At 49.4% G+C, this 23,470-nt stretch overlaps 1 protein-coding gene across 2 annotated transcripts in view; it reads left to right on the top strand.

Moving 5' to 3' along the window:
• The first annotated feature begins 1,078 nt into the window (after positions 1-1,078).
• SSX2IP (SSX family member 2 interacting protein) overlaps positions 1,079-23,470 on the top strand; it is a 33,146-nt gene continuing 10,754 nt past the window's right edge. Inside the window, exons 1-9 of one of the 2 annotated variants that reach the window (XM_088465034.1) lie at positions 1,079-1,182; positions 10,112-10,254; positions 11,228-11,437; positions 11,519-11,629; positions 13,279-13,414; positions 13,630-13,705; positions 13,938-14,115; positions 18,673-18,823; positions 18,897-19,033. In XM_088465034.1, coding sequence (XP_088321160.1) covers positions 1,131-1,182; positions 10,112-10,254; positions 11,228-11,437; positions 11,519-11,629; positions 13,279-13,414; positions 13,630-13,705; positions 13,938-14,115; positions 18,673-18,823; positions 18,897-19,033 — 1,194 coding nt within the window. In that variant the 5' untranslated portion in view covers positions 1,079-1,130. The remainder of the gene's footprint in view (positions 1,183-10,111; positions 10,255-11,227; positions 11,438-11,518; positions 11,630-13,278; positions 13,415-13,629; positions 13,706-13,937; positions 14,116-18,672; positions 18,824-18,896; positions 19,034-23,470) is intronic. The other variant, XM_088465035.1, reaches the window with a different exon arrangement.

Below are 23,470 nucleotides of genomic sequence, written 5' to 3' on the forward strand. Positions count from 1 at the left end.
CATACGTCATGTCCGCTATTTATTAGATTAATCGAGTACATCGACCAGCGTATGAACTGCTCGCTATTCTTGTGGTTGGTTTTTCCTACCACAATCTTGCGAGCAGTTCTGACTATAAAATAACCCAGTGACGTGGTCAATGACGCTGCTGTATTAATTATGCACACCCATAAAATGCCCGTTTTGACCTTTAAGCACGCCTGCGTTCGGATCTCCACTCCCCGTTTTCAAGCACCTTCCCCTGTTACCACCCACATACGCCTCCTCCTGTCACTCAAAATAGCAGGCATTCGCTATTTAGCGAACAAACGATTTTTGGCCGCACTGACTGGTTCGCACATGCGTATTAAAATCCGTACGCATGCGCAGTTGTGCGAACATCGGTCGGAACGAACGAGCGGCCGCTTACGAGCGGCTCTGAATCAGGCCCTTAATGAGCAGACTCTAATTTGCAGCAACAGTTACACTTTAATGGCTGCTGACAGGAGCTGTGGCGCTCGCTTTTATCCTTAAGGTGCGTATCCACTACCCGATTACACAGAGCGATTGAACGATAATGTTACTGTTCAATCACTTGTTAATCGGGCAGCAAACTGTCAGCAACGACCAGCGAAGCGTATTCACACCGGTCGTTGCTGGCATCACGCATTACCCGAACTTGCTGTCATCCTGCGGATATCTTCAGGTTGACCAAAGTTCGGGGATGAGGGTGAGTGCCTACATTGAATGATATATCGGTCAGTGCGGGCACTGCGCAGTGTAGTGAACAACCATGATATCATTCTCGTTCAGTCTTCTCACTGTCGGGTGCTAGATACTCACCTCTACATGTCGCTGTGCATACTGGACATTTTACACTTATGTTTCTGGGTACTACAGTAACAGTAACTCTTAATGCATGTTAAATGGGTAATACAGGTTTTAATTCTGCAAAAGCATAACATGGATCCTTGTTCCCTGGAGAGCAGCTACTGAGACGCGGCCCTTACACCTGCAGACGCAATAACGCTGTACCATAAACAAATGATTGTTCTCTGTTACTTCCCTCCGCTAAAGTGTGGTTTTTATTTCTAGGAAATGTCCAGATGACTTGTCTCCTCCGTGTTACATAAAGTGCATCACTGACCTGTATGCTGGCTATGAGCGACTGGGATACAGGCACCATGAGAGACTCCGGTAGCGGTAATGTCTGACCGTTCTGTAAATAAATCTATAATGTTGTGTAATATCAGACAGACAGAGACCTAGGACCTCATTCAGAGGCGGTCGCACGGAGCGATTTGTCGTAGCGAGCGATGTTTTTTTTTTCAACTGCACATGCGTGTACATGGCAGTGCGCAAGAATGTCTTCCCGACCGCAATCCTCTTGCTCGCTAGTCACTACGTGGTCGTAGCTGTGATTGACATTTCGTGCCGTTTGTGGGTGGTTACGGGGGAAGGTGCTTGTGAACGGGGGTGTGGTGGTGCGCACGCAGGCGTGGTTGACCTTTAAAAAGTGCGTTTTAAGGGCGTGCATCTATTACTGAGCGAGTCATCACACACGTCATCTCGTTGCAATAACGACGCTACTGCTCGCAGAGCTAAGGGTAGCCCAGGGTCTACCTTAAGCATTGCGAGTGCAGGCGATGGTTTCTGCCTCAATCAATGTCTGTAGGCAATTAACAATGTAACAGGTGTTAATCGTGCTGACGTAGGTTGCCGCCTGCGACCGACTCTGAATTAGGCCGTAGAGATAGGAGGTGTGCTTTCATTGTTGTGGGTGTTTCCGCACTTACGATGTGCGTTGCGACTGAGCGCTCGTTTTGCATATTCTCGATCACTTTGGGTGCGACCTATCGCTCCAGTGCGAACGCCTCTGAATGAGGTCCCTAGTGCCTATTTGTCAATCCACTCCAGTTACTATATCCCGGCTATGTACCAACAGCCTAATGCAGGAGATTGACAGACATGTTCTGTAAAATGCTGACAACCGCTGCAGACTTGTTGTTGTTAATAATATCATCATCATCATCATCAATGGGGTCTACGGTCTGACCCCCTATGTACCAAATTCTGAAATGCAAAGCCTTCGCAGTTTGGTCCCGTTGGTTACACCATCCTCAGATGAGAAACCAGTTTACGCCTGTGACTCCTCTGTCCTGCTCCGGAAACACACTGTGCACATGAACCACAATTGAGAGGCTCCTCCTGGGAAAGTGACACTACGCATATGCGCGCATTGTCCGTTACCGGAGCCTGATGGAGGCCCCCGGGAGAGGGTTCCTGCGACAATGCCTCCCTATACAAAGTGCTGTACACCATCTGGTGATGGCACAAATCAACGTGGTTTGGTACTTGGGGCGGGTCTGACCGAAGTTGATGATGATGATGATGATGATGGGGACTGCGGTCAGCAGCGCATATTAGGCTTTTGCAGGATGTCTGAAATCTCCTATACAAACTGTTGGTAGGAATACATAGAATTATACAGAAATTGCTGTCTCTGCATAATTTTATGAAAAATCGGCTTGATAAATAGACCCCCTCCCCTCTAATGACTGATCTAGATTCTGTCATACAGAAATGCTGCATATACTTTCTCCATCAGGACCATCTAACACCTGTGATATAAGCTCTGTACCAGTATCTTCTCCTGTATAATGCTTGTAGTTACAGTAAGAAACGAGCCAGCGGCCCTTAATAGATTTCATAAAAAAACAAACTTTGCAGTTCTGACAATTTGGTCACCGCTGACTGTGTGTCTGGTACTCAGCCCTGTAATAGGCAGCCTGCCTGCGTGTCTGGTAATCTGCCCCTGTAATAGGCAGCCTGCCTGCGTGTCTGGTACGCTGCCCCTGTAGTAGGCAGCCTGCCTGCGTGTCTGGTACGCTGCCCCTGTAATAGGCAGCCTGCCTGTGTGTCTGGTACGCTGCCCCTGTAATAGGCAGCCTGCCTGCGTGTCTGGTACGCTGCCCCTGTAGTAGGCAGCCTGCCTGCATGTCTGGTACGCTGCCCCTGTAATAGGCAGCCTGCCTGTGTGTCTGGTACTCTGCCCCTGTAATAGGCAGCCTGCCTGTGTGTCTGGTACGCTGCCCCTGTAATAGGCAGCCTGCGTGTCTGGTACTCAGCTCTGTAATAGGCAGCCTGCGTGTTTCAGCTTTGTCCATGGTATGTAACCGTGCCACTTTAATATCTTTCATTGTCTTCCAAAGTGTATAATAAATAACACTAACGTAATAATAACTATTTGTGTTCCAGGTTAGACTTTGTTTTTGCCCCCTGAAAATAAATTGTTCAATTATGAATGAAAAAAAAAAAATACTTTACGTTTTATGTCATTTGTTCATTATTAAGGCTCTAATGCAGACTGAAGTGATCTGAGCTGCAGCATTAACATTGCACATATACTAGTGAAATAAAAAATATATATGATGTGAATATTATAATAAATAAAAAAATAAAAAAGTGTGTAAAAAATGTTATTATAATATTCACATATTATTATTATTTTTTTTTTTTGAAGGAGCTCGGCAGGGAGGTTGTTCCAAACAACTTGGAGAACTGAGCACCGATCTTCTGTGGCTGTAGCTTGCTCATATCCTTCTGTCTCTCCACATAATCCCAGACAGACTGGGTGATAGTGAGATCAGGGCTCTGACATATCATCACTTGGTACTTTATGCTGAAAATAGTTCTTAATGACATTGGATGTATGATTGGGGTCATTGTCCTGCTGCAGAATAAATTTGGAGCCAATCAGACGCCCCCCTGGTAGTATTACATGATGGATAAGTACCTGCCTGTATTTCTCAGCATTAAGGACACCATTAATCCTGACCAAATCCCCAACTCCATTTGCTCAAATGCAGCCACAAACTTGCAAGTAACCTCCCCCATGTGTCACTGTTACCTGCACACACTCATTATTGTACCTCTCCCCCATGTGTCACTGTTACCTGCACACACTCATTATTGTACCTCTCTCCACCATGTGTCACTGTTACCTGCACACACTCATTATTGTACCTCTCTCCACCATGTGTCACTGTTACCTGCACACACTCATTATTGTACCTCTCTCCCCCATGTGTCACTGTTACCTGCACACACTCATTATTGTACCTCTCCCCCATGTGTCACTGTTACCTGCACACACTCATTATTGTACCTCTCCCCCATGTGTCACTGTTACCTGCACACACTCATTATTGTACCTCTCTCCACCATGTGTCACTGTTACCTGCACACACTCATTATTGTACCTCTCTCCACCATGTGTCACTGTTACCTGCACACACTCATTATTGTACCTCTCTCCAACATGTGTCACTGTTACCTGCTCACACTCATTATTGTACCTCTCTCCAACATGTGTCACTGTTACCTGCACACACTCATTATTGTACCGCTCTCCCCCATGTGTCACTGTTACCTGCACACACTCATTATTGTACCTCTCTCCACCATGTGTCACTGTTACCTGCACACACTCATTATTGTACCGCTCTCCCCCATGTGTCACTGTTACCTGCACACACTCATTATTGTACCTCTCTCCACCATGTGTCACTGTTACCTGCACACACTCATTATTGTACCTCTCTCCACCATGTGTCACTGTTACCTGCACACACTCATTATTGTACCTCTCTCCACCATGTGTCGCTGTTACCTGCACACACTCATTATTGTACCTCTCTCCACCATGTGTCGCTGTTACCTGCACACACTCATTATTGTACCGCTCTCCCCCATGTGTCACTGTTACCTGCACACACTCATTATTGTACCGCTCTCCCCCATGTGTCGCTGTTACCTGCACACACTCATTATTGTACCTCTCTCCACCATGTGTCGCTGTTACCTGCACACACTCATTATTGTACCTCTCTCCACCATGTGTCGCTGTTACCTGCACACACTCATTATTGTACCTCTCTCCACCATGTGTCACTGTTACCTGCACACACTCATTATTGTACCTCTCTCCACCATGTGTCACTGTTACCTGCACACACTCATTATTGTACCTCTCTCCACCATGTGTCACTGTTACCTGCAGACTCTCATTACCGCTCTCCAGCCTTTCAGCGAACAAATTGCCTCTGTTACAGCCAAATATCCCACATTGTGACTCCTCAGTACAGAGCACCTGCTGCCATTTTTCTGCACCACAGTTCCTATGTTTTCATGTATAGTTGAGTCGCTTGGCCTTGTTTCCACGTCGTAGGTATGACTTTTAGTGGCAATTCTTCCACGAAGACCACTTCTGGCCAGACTTCTCCGAACAGTAGATGAGTGTACCTGGGTCCTACTGGTTTCTGCCAGTTCTGAGCCGAAAGGCTGGAGGACGTTACAGTAATGAGTTTGTGCAGGTAACAGTGACGCATGGTGGAGAACGGTACAGTAATGCGCGTGTGCAGGTAACAGTGACGCATGGTGGAGAGCGGTACAATAATAGTGACACATGGTGGAGAGAGGTACAATAATGAGTGTGTGCAGGTAACAGTGACACATGGGAGAGAGGTACAATAATGAGTGTGTGCAGGTAACAGTGACGCATGGTGGAGAGCGGTACAATAATGAGTGTGTGCAGACAATGGTGACGCATGGTGGAGAGCGGTACAATAATGAGTGTGTGCAGGTAACAGTGACGCATGGTGGAGAGCGGTACAATGATGAGTGTGTGCAGGTAACAGTGACACATGGGGAGAGAGGTACAATAATGTGTGTGTGCAGGTAACAGTGACGCATGGTGGAGAGCGGTACAATAATGAGTGTGTGCAGACAATGGTGACGCATGGTGGAGAGAGGTACAATAATGAGTGTGTGCAGGTAACAGTGACACATGGTGGAGAGCGGTACAATAATGAGTGTGTGCAGACAATGGTGACGCATGGTGGAGAGAGGTATAATAATGAGTGTGTGCAGGTAACAGTGCCACATGGGGAGAGAGGTACAATGGTGACGCATGGTGGAGGATCCTTGCAAGTTTGTGGCTGCATTTCAGCAAATAGAGTTGGTGATTCGGTCAGGATTAATGGTGTCCTTAATGCTGAGAAATACAGTCAGGTACTTATCCATCATGTAATACTACCAGGGGGGCGTCTGATTGGCTCCAAATTTATTCTGCACCAGGACAATGACCCCAAACATACATCCAATGTCATTAAGAACTATCTTCAGCGTAAAGAAGAACAAGGAGTCCTGGAAGCGATGATATGGCCCCACAGAGCCCCGATCTCGTCATCACCCAGTCTGGCTGGGATTACACGGAGAGACAGAAGGATATGAGCAACCTACAGCCACAGAAGATCTTTGATTAGTTCTCCAAGATGTTTGGAACAACCTCCCTGCCGAGCTCCTTCAAAAACTGTCTGCAAGTGTACCGAGAAGAACTGATGCTGTTTTGAAGGCGAAGGGTGGTCACACCAGATATTGATTGGATTTACATTTCTCTTCTGTCAATTCACTTTGCATTTTGTTAATTGCTAAAAATAAACTAACACTTCTATTTTTGAAAACATTCTTAATTTACAGCATTTTTTTCCACACCTGCCTAAACGTGTGTGTGTGTGTGTGGATCTATCTCATGTGTTTCTTTATCTACTATTGAATCTTGTCTTTAAGATGGGTGCCTGATTGTACCCTGTAATACACACCAGCAGTGTTACTGTAGGTGCGGATGGTGTATAACATGGTGCCTGATTGTCCCCTGTAATACACACCAGCAGTGTTACTGTAGGTGCATATGGTGTATAAGATGGTGCCTGATTGTACCCTGTAATACACACCAGCAGTGTTACTGTAGGTACGGATGGTGTATAAGATGGTGCCTGATTGTCCCCTGTAATACACACCAGCAGTGTTACTGTAGGTGCGGATGGTGTATATAAGATGGTGCCTGATTGTCCCCTGTAATACACACCAGCAGTGTTACTGTAGGTGCGGATGGTGACTGATTGTCCCCTGTAATACACACCAGCAGTGTTACTGTAGGTGCGGATGGTGTATAAGATGGTGCCTGATTGTACCCAGTAATACACACCAGCAGTGTTACTGTAGGTGCGGATGGTGCCTGATTGTCCCCTGTAATAGACACCAGCAGTGTTACTGTAGGTGTGGATGGTCCCTGATTGTCCCCTGTAATACACACCAGCAGTGTTACTGTAGGTGCGGATGGTGTATAATATGGTGCCTGATTGTCCCCTGTAATACACACCAGCAGTGTTACTGTAGGTGCGGATGGTGCCTGATTGTCCCCTGTAATACACACCAGCAGTGTTTCTGTAGGTGCGGATGGTGTATAAGATGGTGCCTGATTGTCCCCTGTAATACACACCAGCAGTGTTACTGTAGGTACGGATGGTGTATAAGATGGTGCCTGATTGTCCCCTGTAATACACACCAGCAGTGTTACTGTAGGTACGGATGGTGTATAAGATGGTCCCTGATTGTACCCTGTAATATACACCAGCAGTGTTACTGTAGGTACGGATGGTGTATAAGATGGTCCCTGATTGTCCCCTGTAATACACACCAGCAGTGTTACTGTAGGTGCGGATGGTGTATAAGATGGTGCCTGATTGTCCCCTGTAATACACACCAGCAGTGTTTCTGTAGGTGCGGATGGTGTACAAGATGGTGCCTGATTGTCCCCTGTAATACACACCAGCAGTGTTACTGTAGGTACGGATGGTGTATAAGATGGTCCCTGATTGTACCCTGTAATATACACCAGCACTGTTACTGTAGGTACGGATGGTGTATAAGATGGTGCCTGATTGTCCCCTGTAATACACACCAGCAGTGTTACTGTAGGTACGGATGGTGTATAAGATGGTGCCTGATTGTCCCCTGTAATACACACTAGCAGTGTTACTGTAGGTACGGATGGTGTATAAGATGGTGCCTGATTGTCCCCTGTAATACACACCAGCAGTGTTACTGTAGGTGCGGATGGTGTATAAGATGGTGCCTGATTATCCCCTGTAATACACACCAGCAGTGTTACTGTAGGTGCGGATGGTGTATAAGATGGTGCCTGATTGTCCCCTGTAATACACCAGCAGTGTTACTGTAGGTGCGGATGGTGTATAATATGGTGCCTGATTGTCCCCTGTAATACACACCAGCAGTGTTACTGTAGGTACTGATGGTGTATAAGATGGTGCCTGATTGTCCCCTGTAATACACACCAGCAGTGTTACTGTAGGTGCGGATGGTGCCTGATTGTTCCCTGTAATACACACCAGCAGTGTTACTGTAGGTGCGGATGGTGCCTGATTGTCCCCTGTAATACACACCAGCAGTGTTACTGTAGGTACGGATGGTGTATAAGATGGTGCCTGATTGTCCCCTGTAATACACACCAGCAGTGTTACTGTAGGTGCGGATGGTGTATAAGATGGTGCCTGATTGTCCCCTGTAATACACACCAGCAGTGTTACTGTAGGTACGGATGGTGTATAAGATGGTGCCTGATTGTCCCCTGTAATACACACCAGCAGTGTTACTGTAGGTGCGGATGGTGTATAAGATGGTGCCTGATTGTCCCCTGTAATACACACCAGCAGTGTTACTGTAGGTGCGGATGGTGTATAAGATGGTGCCTGATTGTCCCCTGTAATACACACCAGCAGTGTTACTGTAGGTGCGGATGGTGTATAAGATGGTGCCTGATTATCCCCTGTAATACACACCAGCAGTGTTACTGTAGGTGCGGATGGTGTATAAGATGGTGCCTGATTGTCCCCTGTAATACACCAGCAGTGTTACTGTAGGTGCGGATGGTGCCTGATTGTTCCCTGTAATACACACCAGCAGTGTTACTGTAGGTGCGGATGGTGCCTGATTGTCCCCTGTAATACACACCAGCAGTGTTACTGTAGGTACGGATGGTGTATAAGATGGTGCCTGATTGTCCCCTGTAATACACACCAGCAGTGTTACTGTAGGTGCGGATGGTGTATAAGATGGTGCCTGATTGTCCCCTGTAATACACACCAGCAGTGTTACTGTAGGTGCGGATGGTGTATAAGATGGTGCCTGATTGTCCCCTGTAATACACACCAGCAGTGTTACTGTAGGTGCGGATGGTGTATAAGATGGTGCCTGATTGTCCCCTGTAATACACACCAGCAGTGTTACTGTAGGTGCGGATGGTGTATTAGTAGAATCTCTGCTCCCTGGTGTCTGGTTATTGGGAAGCTGCAGGTGTATCAGGTGCAGAGACACACGAGCTGGATTCCTCCTGTCACGTCGCATAAGGCCACTCCTCCTGTCACGTCACATAAGGCCACTCCTGTCAGTGAGCAGAGACTTCTGGGACATAATCGGCATGGCCAGCCTCTGAGTCAGTGCTCAAACCTCCGCATGTGTTTAGGGTGTGACTCTGACTTGTGCTTAGAGTTGACTACAAATACTCCTTTCTGTGGCTCCACAGAGTCCGATAAGTTCTTCTCCCACAGATCAGGATAGGTGATGTCTATGTCAGGCCCTCAAATAGCAGAGTGTAACCTAACCTGTGTAGTGCACTAATCCTCCCGTCTGTGCTCGGCTCCTCTGCTCTCTAGGAGCCTGCAGCCAGGTACATACAGGTTATAGCTGTAAGCGTCTGTGCTCAGCTCCTCTGCTCTCTAGGAGGCTGCAGCCAGGTACATACAGGTTATAGCTGTAAGTGTCTGTGCTCAGCGCCTCTGCTCTCTAGGAGGCTGCAGCCAGGTACATACAGGTTAAGCTGTAAGCGTCTTTGCTCAGCTCCTCTGCTCTCTAGGAGGCTGCAGCCAGGTACATACAGGTTATAGCTGTAAGCGTCTGCTCAGCTCCTCTGCTCTCTAGGAGGCTGCAGCCAGGTACATACAGGTTATAGCTGTAAGTGTCTGTGCTCAGTTCCTTTTTCTACACTGTTGTAAGATCATAAGAACCTGGACTCTGACTATAATAAGTGACCAGTCCCTGTAAGGTTGTGGTAAGGGGTTCTCGCTAGCCTGGTGGGGAGGTCTTGTCGGAGTACTCAGGCTGCAGTTCTGGTGCTGCGCACGTCTGTGTGCATCCGATCGCATAGAGATTAGTGGCCAATGAATGCCATGATACAATATATGCTAATATACATTCTCGCTCTTCCTCCTAGAAAACAGAATTATGTCACACTGCAATCTTGAGCCCAGGATGACCTCCCTCCTGCAGCCCTCACTCGGCATAGCGAAAACTTCTCCAGATACAAACTTCTGTAACGAATACAATATGGAACAGTGCATAACGTACATTGAGCAGGTGAGTCCAGGATGGAATGTCCCCAACTTCATCAACTCCATTGGTTATCGGGGGTCCTTGCTGGGCCCCACTCTGTGTCCCAGACCCCCTGGACCCATACGGAATTATCATGCAATCTACGGTTTCTCTCCCTTACATGATACTACTATACTCTGCATAGGCAGCCAGTGACTTCCAGCTGTCGCCAATGTTTGCTGAGGTTTGGGGGAGATGAAGTAGTTGTGTCTCCCACAAACAGCCGCGATCACTGGGACATGACTGACTCATATGTAGTACACACAAGCTTCCAGCAGGTGACCACAGTATGGTAAGGTGATGAGCACTGGGACATGACTGACTCATATGTAGTACACACAAGCTTCCAGCAGGTGACCACAGTATGGTAAGGTGATGAGCACTGGGACATGACTGACTCATATGTAGTACACACAGGCTTCCAGCAGGGGAGAGGCGGCAGCAGGGGCCCACAATGTGGCAGTAAAACGATAAGTGTCCAGGGCACACCTTTGAGATATATATTTAACCTCTGCATAGGGAATAGCTAATCCCTACTAGTATAACTTGGAGGCTGCTGGAATGATTCTGGATTTCATCCCCATTGATCTGCAATGGTTGGAAACTGGACTACATAACAACAAAACCTTCCAGCAACCGTGGGCAGGGACATGTCTGTCTCTCCCCAAAGCCCCCCCCCCCCCCCTCCCCCTCCCCATCCTGCCAATCTGCCCAGGCAGGCTCGTGTAAAGGCCGTCCCAAGGAATTGCCATCCCAGGCTTGGCCCCCTTTAATGTATTGTGTAGCAGTAATCCTCCTATTTGGTGTAGTGGCTGCTGCAAAGGCTCCTTCCCTCCTGACGTCTGTACCACCAGGGTCCTAGAAGTGTCAGTTTTCTGATGCTGTGTGCTGTACGTTGCCGTGTGCTGCTCTGTATTATTCAGCCTTCTCTCTATCTTTCCTTTGTGGCTGTGATTAGGAGCTGTCGGTACTGGGGTTCCCCTCACTACTCACCGTGGCTAGGAATGGCGGTGGGAAGCGGCTGCATGTTGTGTCTGTTGTGAATTGTCTCCACGAGCTGCTCCAGCGTCACAGCCGAGACCTGCGGAGACGAGAAGATGCGGAAATGCAGCTCCTGAGAATGACGAGTGATCTGGAGCATCTGCAGAGCTGTCACAGCAAGCTTAAGGTGAGCAGGCGCCGCGGCGCGTATACGCCAGACGCGCACTGCCACTATTATTCTTCACGGGCTTCTATTTCCTTCCTCTAGGACCAGCTGGATGTGACCAAGCGAGAGAACGCAGCTCTGCAGGAGAAGGAGCGCCAGCAGCAGTGCAAGCACAACAACCTGCTCCAACTGCTGAAGAATGAAAAAGAAGAGGTTGGTGGATTGTGTCCCTGCTATTCCCAAACTGAATAATTCCTTTACCTGGTTGGTTAGACCTGCTCTGCCAAGGGGGGGTGTAGTCAGGATGCCAACCGCCAGAATACCGACACTGAAAGCCCGGCATGGGACTATAGATAGGCGTCTAAATACCGACTCCGATCATTAGCTCCACGCCGAAATCCCGACGCCCGGCATACCGAACGTAGGTTAGCCGGGCGTCGCAACGTGTTAGCCACGGTGAAAAGAGTTGGGTTTAGGCACCCCCGGGGGGGCTTAGGGCTAGGCACCCCCTGGGAGGGTTAAGTTTAGGCTAAGGGGGGGTGCTGTAAGGGTAAGCGCCCCTGGGAAGGTTAGGTTTAGGGTGAGGGGAGAAGGGGTTGGGCACCATGGGGGGGACTTGGGGTCAGGCACCCCCAAGGGAGGGTTAGGGGGGGGAGCGAGAGAGGAGGCGTAAAATGCACTTAGCTGGCGTCGGGATTATGATGTGCTTCCAGGGTCGGGATTTGAACCGATGGCTTTTAAGCCGTCGGTATCTCATACCCAACCGGGTATGCCAGGGTGGAAAATGGCGTAGCCCTCACAGATGATGGTGATGGGGGTTACTCCTTCAGCCGACCCACTTTTCCTCCCTTGAAGTGATGTGCGTCACAGGAAGACTAGTAAACAAGGGTCCGATCGGTATGAAAGGTTATAAGCAGCTTATGTGATGGGGAACCATTTATTAGTGGCTGGCACCTAACCCTCCTGCCAGTGCCAGGACCACACACTTCCCGGCTTCTACCTGCAGTTACCATATAGTGGTTGGCACCTGACCTCCTGCCAGTGCCAGGACCACACACTTCCTGGCTTCTACCTGCGGTTACCATATAGTGGTTGGCACCTGACCTGCCAGGACCACACACTTCCTGGTTTCTTTCTGCGGTTACCGTATAGTGGTTGGCACCTGACCTCCTACTAGTGCCAGGACCACACACTTCCCGGCTTCTACCTGCGGTTACCGTATAGTGGTTGGCACCTGACCTCCTACTAGTGCCAGGACCACACACTTCCCGGCTTCTACCTGCGGTTACCGTATAGTGGTTGGCACCTGACCTCCTACTAGTGCCAGGACCACACACTTCCCGGCTTCTACCTGCGGTTACCGTATAGTGGTTGGCACCTGACCTCCTACTAGTGCCAGGACCACACACTTCCCGGCTTCTACCTGTGGTTACCATATAGTGGTTGGCACCTGACCTCCTAGTGCCAGGACCTCACACTTCCCGGCTTCTACCTGTGGTTACCATATAGTGGTTGGCACCTGACCTCCTACTAGTGCCAGGACCACACACTTCCCGGCTTCTACCTGTGGTTACCATATAGTGGTTGGCACCTGACCTGCCAGGACCACACACTTCCCGGCTTCTACCTGCGGTTGTCATTCTGTTCATTTCTTACTAGTGACAACAATGATTATTAATGCGTTTTGTGTTTTTTGTTACTATTTTGCCCCCATTTAGTGTTGCTGTAAGAGCTTTTGGTATGTTATCTTATTTTCCGATGTGTCAGATACACTGGATTGTAGAACCTGAATGTTACAGTATCGCGTTTCCAAGTGTTTGATGTGAGATGTTTGTTGGTTTTTAGTAAGTTTGTATTTGTAGGTACAGAAATTGCAGAATATCATTGCCAGCCGCTCCACTCAGCATAATCATAACCTGAAGCGGAAGGAGAGGGAGTACAACAAGCTGAAGGAGAGACTGTACCAGCTGGTGATGGACAAGAGGGACAAGAAGATCTGTAAGTGTCACCGTAGAGCCAGGCAGCGCCGTCTGCGTCACTATGACCTTATATGTGACCTTGTCGAGAACGTTTCTGTATTCATGGCTGCTGGGTACTTACTGAGCCCTGGATGACTATCTTGTGCCTAGTGGTACTTCTGTAATCTTTTAGTGAGTAGTCCTTGGCCTGGAATATCTATACAAAGATGTATAACACGTGTCTTTATTTGGCAGCCATTGATGTGCTGAACTACGTAGGAAGAGCTGACGGCAAGAGGATGGCCTGGAGGACGAGCAAAACCGACGCCAGGTGAGTGCGGCATTTGTGAATGGTAAAGTAAGAGCAGAGGTCATTGGGGGCATTTATAAAAACTGGTGCGCATAGAGGTACTGTAACTCCATAGCAGCCAATTACATCGTTGCTCTAACTCTGCAGTGTGTACTAGACATGTGATTGGTTCTGTGGGTCACAGCCTATTTTTTTGTCGTTGCCCCAGCTCCAGTCCCCGTTATGTATAACCGTGTGTACTCGTCCTTTGCAGGAGTGAGGAGGAGATGTACAAGGTGCTGCTGAGTGACTATGAGCAGAGGCAGAAGCAGCTGATGCTGGAGAACGCCGAGCTGAAGAAAGTTCTGCAACAAATGAAGAAAGAGATGATCTCTGTCCTTAGCCTGCAGAAGTCCAAAACCAAGGGAAAAGCAGATGACGTTCTTGGACCAGTAAGTGTACAACTCAGTCTCCCCTACTAAGGCACCTTTTTATATAGATCATCATACGGAGTCAGCTGGAACACTGTGTATATGTATTTGTTACCAGCTCCGTACAACACAAGTCAAGCTTTGGTGCTCAACACAGACACACACAAAGGGGGTCATTCAGACCCGCTCGCGAGGGAAGGTCACTCGCAAGCGGGTCGATGTTGGGCGCATGCGCGAGACCCGGCGAGCGACGAGAAATACGTTGCTCGGGGTCTCGCACCAAAGGGGGCGTGCTGTCGATGGTGAGTGACAGCACGCCCCCTTTGGTGGGCGTGCTGGGGGCGTGGCTACCAGACAGAGGCGTTCTCATGGGAACTCCTACCGTCTGAGTCTGGCCCCACTGACATCACTAGTGATGTCAGTGGGAGTGATTTTGGCTCTGATAGAGCCAAAAGCACTCCTGGGCTTGCGGTAGCAAGACCCTACCGCAGGGTCTCGTCGCAAGCCCGATGGTCGCGATGGTCTTTGACCATCGCGACCATCATGGACGCTCGCATAAGCTGTGGGTGGTAACCCACAGCTATGCAAGCGTCCAAAAGGCTGCTCCACATTTAAATAGAACGGCCCTGATTCAGAGCGAGCGCTCTGGTCAGAGCGGTCAGCTCTGAATCGGACCCAAAGACCGCTGCATGTTTGGGCAGTTTAAGCTTCCGGCAGTACGTCAGTGGTAGTCTAGTTCAGGCCTCCAGCTTGCAGTACGTCAGTGGTAGTCTAGTTCAGGCCTCCAGCTTGCAGTATGTCAGTGGTAGTCTAGTTCAGGCCTCCAGCTTGCAGTACGTCAGTGGTAGTCTAGTTCAGACCTCCAGCTTGCAGTATGTCAGTGGTAGTCTAGTTCAGGCCTCCAGCTTGCAGTACGTCAGTGGTAGTCTAGTTCAGACCTCCAGCTTGCAGTACGTCAGTGGTAGTCTAGTTCAGGCCGCCAGCTTGAAGTACGTCAGTGTAGTTGCCTAGTTGAGGCCTCCAGCTTGCAGTACGTCAGTGTAGTCGCCTAGTTCAGGCCACCAGCTTGATGCTGCTTAGTGATGAGGCCGAGCGGTTAAAGGCCGCTATTCTGACCAACCTCTTAAGGGGGGCATCCACTAGACTATTTTATCCCTGTCCAACCTCTTAACGATTTTCCCTTGAAATTTGATCTTCCACTCTGAAACATAGTTTATCGTTAGATCGTTTGCAAACCGTTCAATCTGTGATTGACAGCTTTCAGCTATAGTGGGCAGATAGTGGTTCATCGTTTGATCATTCAGCGTGAATGATGTGCAAACGATGTGCAAACGATTTGTAAGCAATCAAGTGAAATTGACCTGCATGTTCAGTCAAAGGAGGAGACGTTCAAATGACCTCCGGGAGCGCGCATCGTACATCGTTAGAAACAATTACTGCACGATTTTTAAACGATTGAACGATAACTATATCGTTATCGTTCAATCGCCTGCTAAAATCATCTAGTGGATGCCCCCCATTAGTGATCTTCTCTGCAATGGGTGGAGCCCTCTTCCCTCCTTTATGTACATAAGGACCTGGAACCGCACATTGGTGAAAGTTCAGTTCTGCGCACACAGGGACTCATGCAGAGTTGGTTGCAAATCGGGTGCAATTTCCAGTCCTTTAAAACGTGCATTTGTAACCATTTGCAAAGTGGCACCTATCTTAGCATGCGTGCTGGTCTGCTGGCACATGTGCCCAGTATCTCCCAGCACACATCACCTATGTCCCATTTGTGCACACTTTTTTTAACCATTTAATTTGCAACAGAGACCTTCAATATTGGGCATAAATAAAACTGCTAGAACTGCTCCCTGTCTCTGGTTATAGGGGGAAGAAGGTCTTTGTTAAACCCTCTCCCAAAAGCATAATCTATGCCCCAGCGATAATGAAATCTGTGTCAGTGGAACATTCGCAAACAACCAGTCACCACTGACTCTGTGCCACGTGGGGGCCGTTCTCCTCTCCTGCCAGTGTCTCAATCTGCATCATAATTGTGCCCCAGAGCTAGGGATGGACATCGGAAGCCCACCATCATATGATGGCAGTGCTACCACCATTGAATCTTTAGTTACGATGGTAACTAACCATCACATCAAAAGCATTTAATGGTAAAAACTATTCATATGAATAGTAAAGGGGTGGGGTTAGGGGAGGGGCTCGGACACAAAGTAAAAAAAAAAAAAAAAAAGTGCAGGCAGAGCTGACTGAGGACGAGGAGCAGAATGAGAAGCACTCACTGCCACGCTGCTGTGGGCACTTAAAGCAATGAGAAAGTAAAGTGTAAAAACATTATTAAATATACTTACAGAGACATCACTCTCCATCTCTGCTGTGAAAACACTGGCCCTGATTCAGACCCACTCGCGAGCAGCTGTCCGCTCGCAAGTGGGTCGATGTTCTGCACTGAGCATGCGCACGACGGAGGGAGCTCCGTCGTGCGCATGCGCCAGACGCGACGAGCGAAGGACTTTCCTTCGCTCGTTGTGTCTGATCAAAGGGGGCGTGCTATCGATGTTGATTGACAGCACGCCCCCTTTGGTGGGCGTGCCTCCCTGACGGGGGCGTTCCTAAGGGAACGCCTCCCGTCAGAAGCCGGCCCACTGACATCACTAGTGATGTCAGTGGGAGTGATTTTGGCTCTGATAGAGCCAAAATCACTCCGGGCCTTGCGGTTGAAAACCTCAACCGCAGGCTCCGGCTCACAGTTTCGATGGTCATGACCATCGCGGCCATCAAATTGCACGCTCGTATAGGCTGTGGGTGGTGACCCACAGCTATACGAGCGTCCAGGAGGACGCTCCATAGTTATGGAGGCCGGCCCTCATTCAGAGCGTGCGCTCTGCTCAGAGCGTACGGCTCTGAATCAGGGCCATTGTTAGCTGTCCCTCTGTGTGTCTGTGAGTGACAGCTGCTGCAGGGCCAGGGCTGCACACTGATTGGCTCTCTCTGTCTCAGAGAGCCAATCAGTGCTAGCAGAGCGGGGTGGGAGGGCCAAGACTGAGGCACTGAGAGACAGCCTCCAACGATCCCAGCAGCATGAGTCAGGAAGGTTATCAGAGGCGGAGGCACGGCGCACACAGCGGCCGGGGGAGGCGGAGGCACGGCGCACACAGCGGCCGGGGGAGGCGGAGGCACGGCGCACACAGCGGCCGGGGGAGGCGGAGGCACGGCGCACACAGCGGCCGGGGGAGGCGGAGGCACGGCGCACACAGCGGCCGGGGGAGGCGGAGGCACGGCGCACACAGCGGCCGGGGGAGGCGGAGGCACGGCGCACACAGCGGCCGGGGGAGGCGGAGGCACGGCGCACACAGCGGCCGGCGGAGGCACGGCGCACACAGCGGCCGGGGGAGGCGGAGGCACGGCGCACACAGCGGCCGGGGGAGGCGGAGGCACGGCGCACACAGCGGCCGGGGGAGGCGGAGGCACGGCGCACACAGCGGCCGGGGGAGGCGGAGGCACGGCGCACACAGCGGCCGGGGGAGGCAGAGCTTTTAAAGAAAAGAAGCCACCATGGAAACACTATTGAATGATTACAATTCGATGGCAGCATTCCGATGTTTAGTAACGAATGGTAAAAGCATTGATGGTCGGCAAACATCGACAATCGATGTCCATCCCTACCCCAGACTAGCCTATCACAGCACTAGCCGGCGTAAGTGGCAGAATAGCACGCATACATGTGCAGGACAACACCGTCCAATATTAAATCATGTTTTCATTTGGAATAGATTTCCTATTAATGCACGTATAGTATATAGATGAGACTTGTGCATGTGCAGATCGGATCTCCTCTGACTCCCCGGACTCTCCTGGGGACACGGCAATTTCTGAGCGGTTTTGCTGGAAAAATCGTCAGTTAAGTGGTTAAAAAGAAACCAAATACCACGTTACTAGCTCATTAGCTGGTTGTAAACTTAAACCGGTAGTGATTGGTACGAGAGTCTTATGGTGCGTACACACTACATGATATACTCCCTGAGCGATATCGTCTAGTGTGTCCCCGGCAGGCTGTGCTCAATGTCATTCATGACATTGAGCACAGCCGCTGAACGATATCATTAACAATATCGTTAAGTGCCGGGCTCTCTCCCCCATTCCCCAACATGCAGCAACCTGACGAGATGGTCAGGTTGGCCTGCATGTTAACCCGATGAACGATAATGACGAACGACCCGTGGAAACGCACGTCGTCGTTATCATTCATCGTTTTGGGGTTAAAAATGGACGATAAAGTGGACGACTGAACGATATCGTTCAGTCGTCCACTTTAATCGCCCAGTGTGTACCCACCATTAGAGACCCGCTCCAGGTGGCCTGATGACCAACATCTGTATCCTAAACAGATGGCGTACAAAACTTTCTATGGGATGCTATGGCGAGATATGATCATCCATGTTGTTTTTCCACGGTTCCATTGTGTGCGGAGGGTGCTGCTTTTAGCTGTGTGACTAGTTTGTTTCGCCGCGCTCTGCGGTTATTGCTCCTCGTGTTTGTTGCGTTATTGCTGATATGAGCGTTGGGTTCTGCTCTCAGGTCCTTTCAGACATTGAGGAAGACCCGGCAGACTGTAGTAAGGAGAACCTGTTAGAGTTATCCTGCGAGGCGGCCAGGGAGCAGCTGGTTAACAGCATTCGGCAGCAGTGGCGCATACTGCGCTGCCACGTGGAGAAGATGGACAACCAAGGTGCGTTCTTGTCGCTGTGGTTATTGTTTACTTACTGGTATAGACATTTTATGCAGTTAATGTGTTATTTCAGCCGCTCAAGTCTGCGTGGCGTCGCCAGATTGCAAAGGATCGATCGCCAAAGAGGATCATGAAAAGGAGCTTGAAAAACTGAAAGATGAAATTCGCCAATGTAAAGAGACCATAAAGAATCAGCAGCGTCTCTTCCAGGTGTGTGGTTGGTTGTGTTTTTTTGTTTTTTATATATATATATATATATATATATATATATATCTCTTTATTTATAATAGTTGAAATAAAATACAGCACAAAAATTATCCCACACATATTGTGTACAAATAATTACAAACCAAAATATTATATACAAAATAGGACATAAATACATCACTGTTTGTTTTTTATTAAATGCATTAAAATATTTGGTTGAGACTTGTTGCTGTGTTTGTGCTGTGGCTGACGGCGGCCTGTTTATGGCACACTGCTGCCCCCTGTGGGGTGTAATGCATATTGCACAATGCTGGTTCCCATTTAATTGTTTCCTACAGCCATTGTCAGAGTAGGACATTACACTGAATAATACAAGTAGTTTTATGTATAATCCCATTTACACATTGACACTTAGTATGCCCCTGCTCATGCTACAGATTGCATTAGTTAATACCAATTGTATGTATCACTTGCAGTGTAACCCTCTCATACTGGGGTTAGTCCTTGTGGTGTCCTCCTGTCTTATACTAGGGCTAGCCCCTGCTTTATACCTCTTATACTGGGGCTAGCCCCTGCTTTATACCTCTTATACTAGGGCTAGCCCCTGCTTTATACCTCTTATACTGGGGCTAGCCTCTGCTTTTATACCTCTTATACTGGGGCTAGCCCTTGCAGTGTACTGTACCTCTCTTATACCGGGGCTAGCCCCTGCTATGTACTGTACCTCTTATACTGGGGCTAGCCCCTGCTTTATACCTCTTATACTGGGGCTAGCCCCTGCTTTATACCTCTTATACTGGGGCTAGCCCCTGCTTTGTACTGTACCTCTTATACTGGGGCTAGCCCCTGCTTTGTACTGTACCTCTTATACTGGGGCTAGCCCCTGCTATGTACTGTACCTCTTATACTGGGGCTAGCCCCTGCTTTGTACTGTACCTCTTATACTGGGGCTAGCCCCTGCTATGTACTGTACCTCTTATACTGGGGCTAGCCCCTGCTATGTACTGTACCTCTTATACTGGGGCTAGCCCCTGCTTTGTACTGTACCTCTTATACTGGGGCTAGCCCCTGCTATGTACTGTACCTCTTATACTGGGGCTAGCCCCTGCTATGTACTGTACCTCTTATACTGGGGCTAGCCCCTGCTTTGTAACACTCTTTTATACTGGGGCTAACCCTTGCAGTGTACTGTACCTCTTTCTACTTCAGGGTCCATAGGGGGTCCACAGGGTTGACCTTGGGGTATAGGTTGGAAACCAAATCCGGGCACCACGCAGTTAAAGCTTTTAGCTCCCAGGATGCACTTGGGTCCACTCTCCCTATAACCCCTCCCCCCAAGCCAGAGGCACCTCAGTTTAAGTTGGTGCCCGGCCGGAGTCGGGTCATCGTTTAGTGCAGTGTGGGGCTGATTAACAGCCCCTAAGCTTTATATTTTTTTGTAAGAACAGAGTTTTTTTTATTTTTACTTTGGACTTTTAGAGCGGCAGCGTCGGACTGTCCATAGGACGTCTAAGCTGCCGCTCCGTCACCCCGCCGGCGCTGAGACGCCAGTACAGATCTGGGGATCTCAGCGGGACGCCCAGGACTGCTGCCGGATCCACGGGGAACAGGTAAGGTCGCGGATCACCGCTTGCGGTGATCCGCGTATTTAATATGCAATCCTGTGCCTCCGGTCTCTGGGGACAGACCGGAGGCGCCAGCAGTGGCGGCGGGCCCCCCATACCCCGTGTGTCCACTAGACCACCAGGGACTTACTGATCGGTGCTGGGAGCCGGCGTCCCGGGAGGTTAATAGCCGGCCAGGGGAGATACCCTTCCCTGTTACAGCGGCTCCTCCCCTCAGCTCAGCGCGCCTTTCAGTATTATAGTCTGGCGTCGCTGAGCTGCTTCCTCCGCGGGCCACGCTTCTTCTGAGGTCTCCAGCGGCCATTTTCTTGTGGTGCAGCAGAAATCTCTGGAGATGGCAGTGAGTCCAGTCCCCCTGCGTACCTCACCATTAGGTCAGTGTACACAGCGCTGTAGCCTTCCCAGACACTGAATCTGGGTAAGTTGCATGCAGTGACATAGTGCAGTATATTATATGACATGTTTATGTGTGTATATATCTATATATATATCTGCATTGTATGTGACTTATGCTAGTGCTGACTGTCTGTACTTAATTCTCTCACCTGTCAGTGTATATCTATCCCTTTTATTAATCTGCCCTAATACAGCTGTACTTAGGGTGGTACTGAGACCTCACATTTATATACTCGTTAATATTTGTGAGGTTTGTCACATACTGTTGCGTGCTGCACGTTGCCACATTTTAGATGGAACTGTGTGTTGCATATGCTGAAAATGGGTCCCTGCGGCTAATTTTGGCATCAGTCAGGACCAGTATAGTGCTGCTTGATATTTCCGCAAGATTGGTCAGATATGTCGCGTTATACTACACCCATTTTTTTTTTTTTACTATCCTGCAAGTCATGTGCTGCAGGTGTTAGTGCGGAGGATTTGTTTCATAAAGGGTTCTGTGTGTTGCGTCATCTGGTGCCGGCCCCTTTCACGACCCCCTTGGGCGGTTTGTTTTCTCGGGATCCTCTCAATTGCGGATCGCCGGGCGGGCCCCATTGTTGTACCTCACTTGGGGTTACTTCACCATACTGCCTTTTCATCTCAGGGTATCTCGCAGTTTCTTGCACTCTTCCCCTGTGACACAGACTATCGCTCCCTGCAGGGTTTTTTCGCAGTATATGATTTCCCCCTGGTGCCACCATAGTCTGTCATTCCACTTACAGGGATTACCACAGCCACCCTGGGTGGATGTCGTTTTCTACGACACGCAAAGTGGCGTGGTTGACGCCCTGTGGTTACTTCCCAGTTGGCTCTGCCGTGAACTGGATACTGTTTTAGGCTCTTTCCCTCTTACACGGGGGGAAGCCTATTTCAGGTATTATTATCCCTGCTTTGGGGCTGGTGGCAGGTCCATTCTGGTTAGAGTGAATGTTGACCTGCACCTGTATCATACACCCTCAGTCTTACGTGCCTTCGGGTTCTCTGTTGCTGACTAGCGGGTGGATCGCATGGCGGGACTCTGGCTGTTGCCAGATAGGAGGTGTTACAACAGTGTTTGGCCTCCTGTCCCAAATTCCCTGGGGGTCATCACGAGCCCCTCCTGGGGTGGATGGGCGTGTTACTCGTCTGATTACAGACGTTGACACATCCCATTCCTGCGTGGTCGGATTCTTCGGATCCGTGGGGGGTAACTGCCTGAAATCAGTATACTCGCTTTCAGGGGTTGTTACCCATCCTACCATGGCTATAGCATGGTTGGTTAATACTATTGCATACTGAGCTGATGCATTTGTAATGTTTTTTCCCCTCCAACACGTCTGGGGTTCAAATGTATTTGGTCGCTCATGTAATATATGCAGTTGTCATAGGTGGAAATGCCTATATTGGATATCAGTCTCCTAACTTTCAGAGTTCCGGCTGCGACTGTATCCTCCGTAATACCCTATGGCTGCGCTCTGGGAATGCAGAGGTGCAGATACCATCTTTAGGGTAGATCTTGTTCGGTCCTGACCTTGACAGGATTGTAGTAACATTGGCAGTATTACTAACGACAAGTTTACCGCCTTCAGCTATGCCCACTACAAGGCCTCAGACTAAGTCTGTTAAGTCTTTTTTTGTCCTCTGGGTCAGCCTAGAGGTCTGTTTCTTCATAGACTGTCGGCCTCTACGAGGGCCGACATATCCAGTACCAAGCAGGCCTGGACTGCCAGCTAATCCTGCTTCTGAACCTACGGATATCTCTTCAGCCTGACGAGACAGGCCTACCACTGGGAGATGGCGATTTTCTCAGTTCGCCCGGTACTAGTGTCAAGTTGCCGCGGCTATGTGGGTAGGAGGGTACGCCCTCTCTTTGCTCAGGCGGCCTCTTTCCAGGTGATGGTACGCAGGCCCTTATTCAGACCCGAACAGGGCCAAACAAATCCAGAAAGCTATACAGTTGTTGTGGTAAGCGAAGCTCATTAGGCCATCCCCACTTTCTCAGCGAGGGACTGGTTGTTCTGCTTTCTTTCTGGTGCTGTGGCTGAATGGTCCTCTTTGGCCTATTCTCTGTCTCAATTCCCTGAACCAGTTCCTAAAGCTACCTGGGCTCAGGAGGCAATCCCTATGCTCCATCATATTATGTTTGGAACCTGGGGACTTGATGGTATCACTGGATATACAGGACGCGTGCCTACGGGTACTTACAGAGACCTTGCCTCAGCATGGACTGAGGTTTGCTGTATCATAGCACTTACAATTTTTCGGGCTCTGCCTGTTGGGACTGTCCTCAGCCCCACAGGGGTTTACCAGCGTTTTGGATTTTCTGACAGTTCTCCTGTTCAGTATATCCCAATGCTCCTGTACCTGGACGGCCTCCTGCTCTTAGCAGGATCGCCGGGGT

The sequence above is a fragment of the Taudactylus pleione genome, unplaced genomic scaffold (genome assembly GCF_031769625.1).
Source record: "Taudactylus pleione unplaced genomic scaffold, aTauple2 ptg001807l, whole genome shotgun sequence".
Classification (NCBI taxonomy): domain Eukaryota; kingdom Metazoa; phylum Chordata; class Amphibia; order Anura; family Myobatrachidae; genus Taudactylus; species Taudactylus pleione.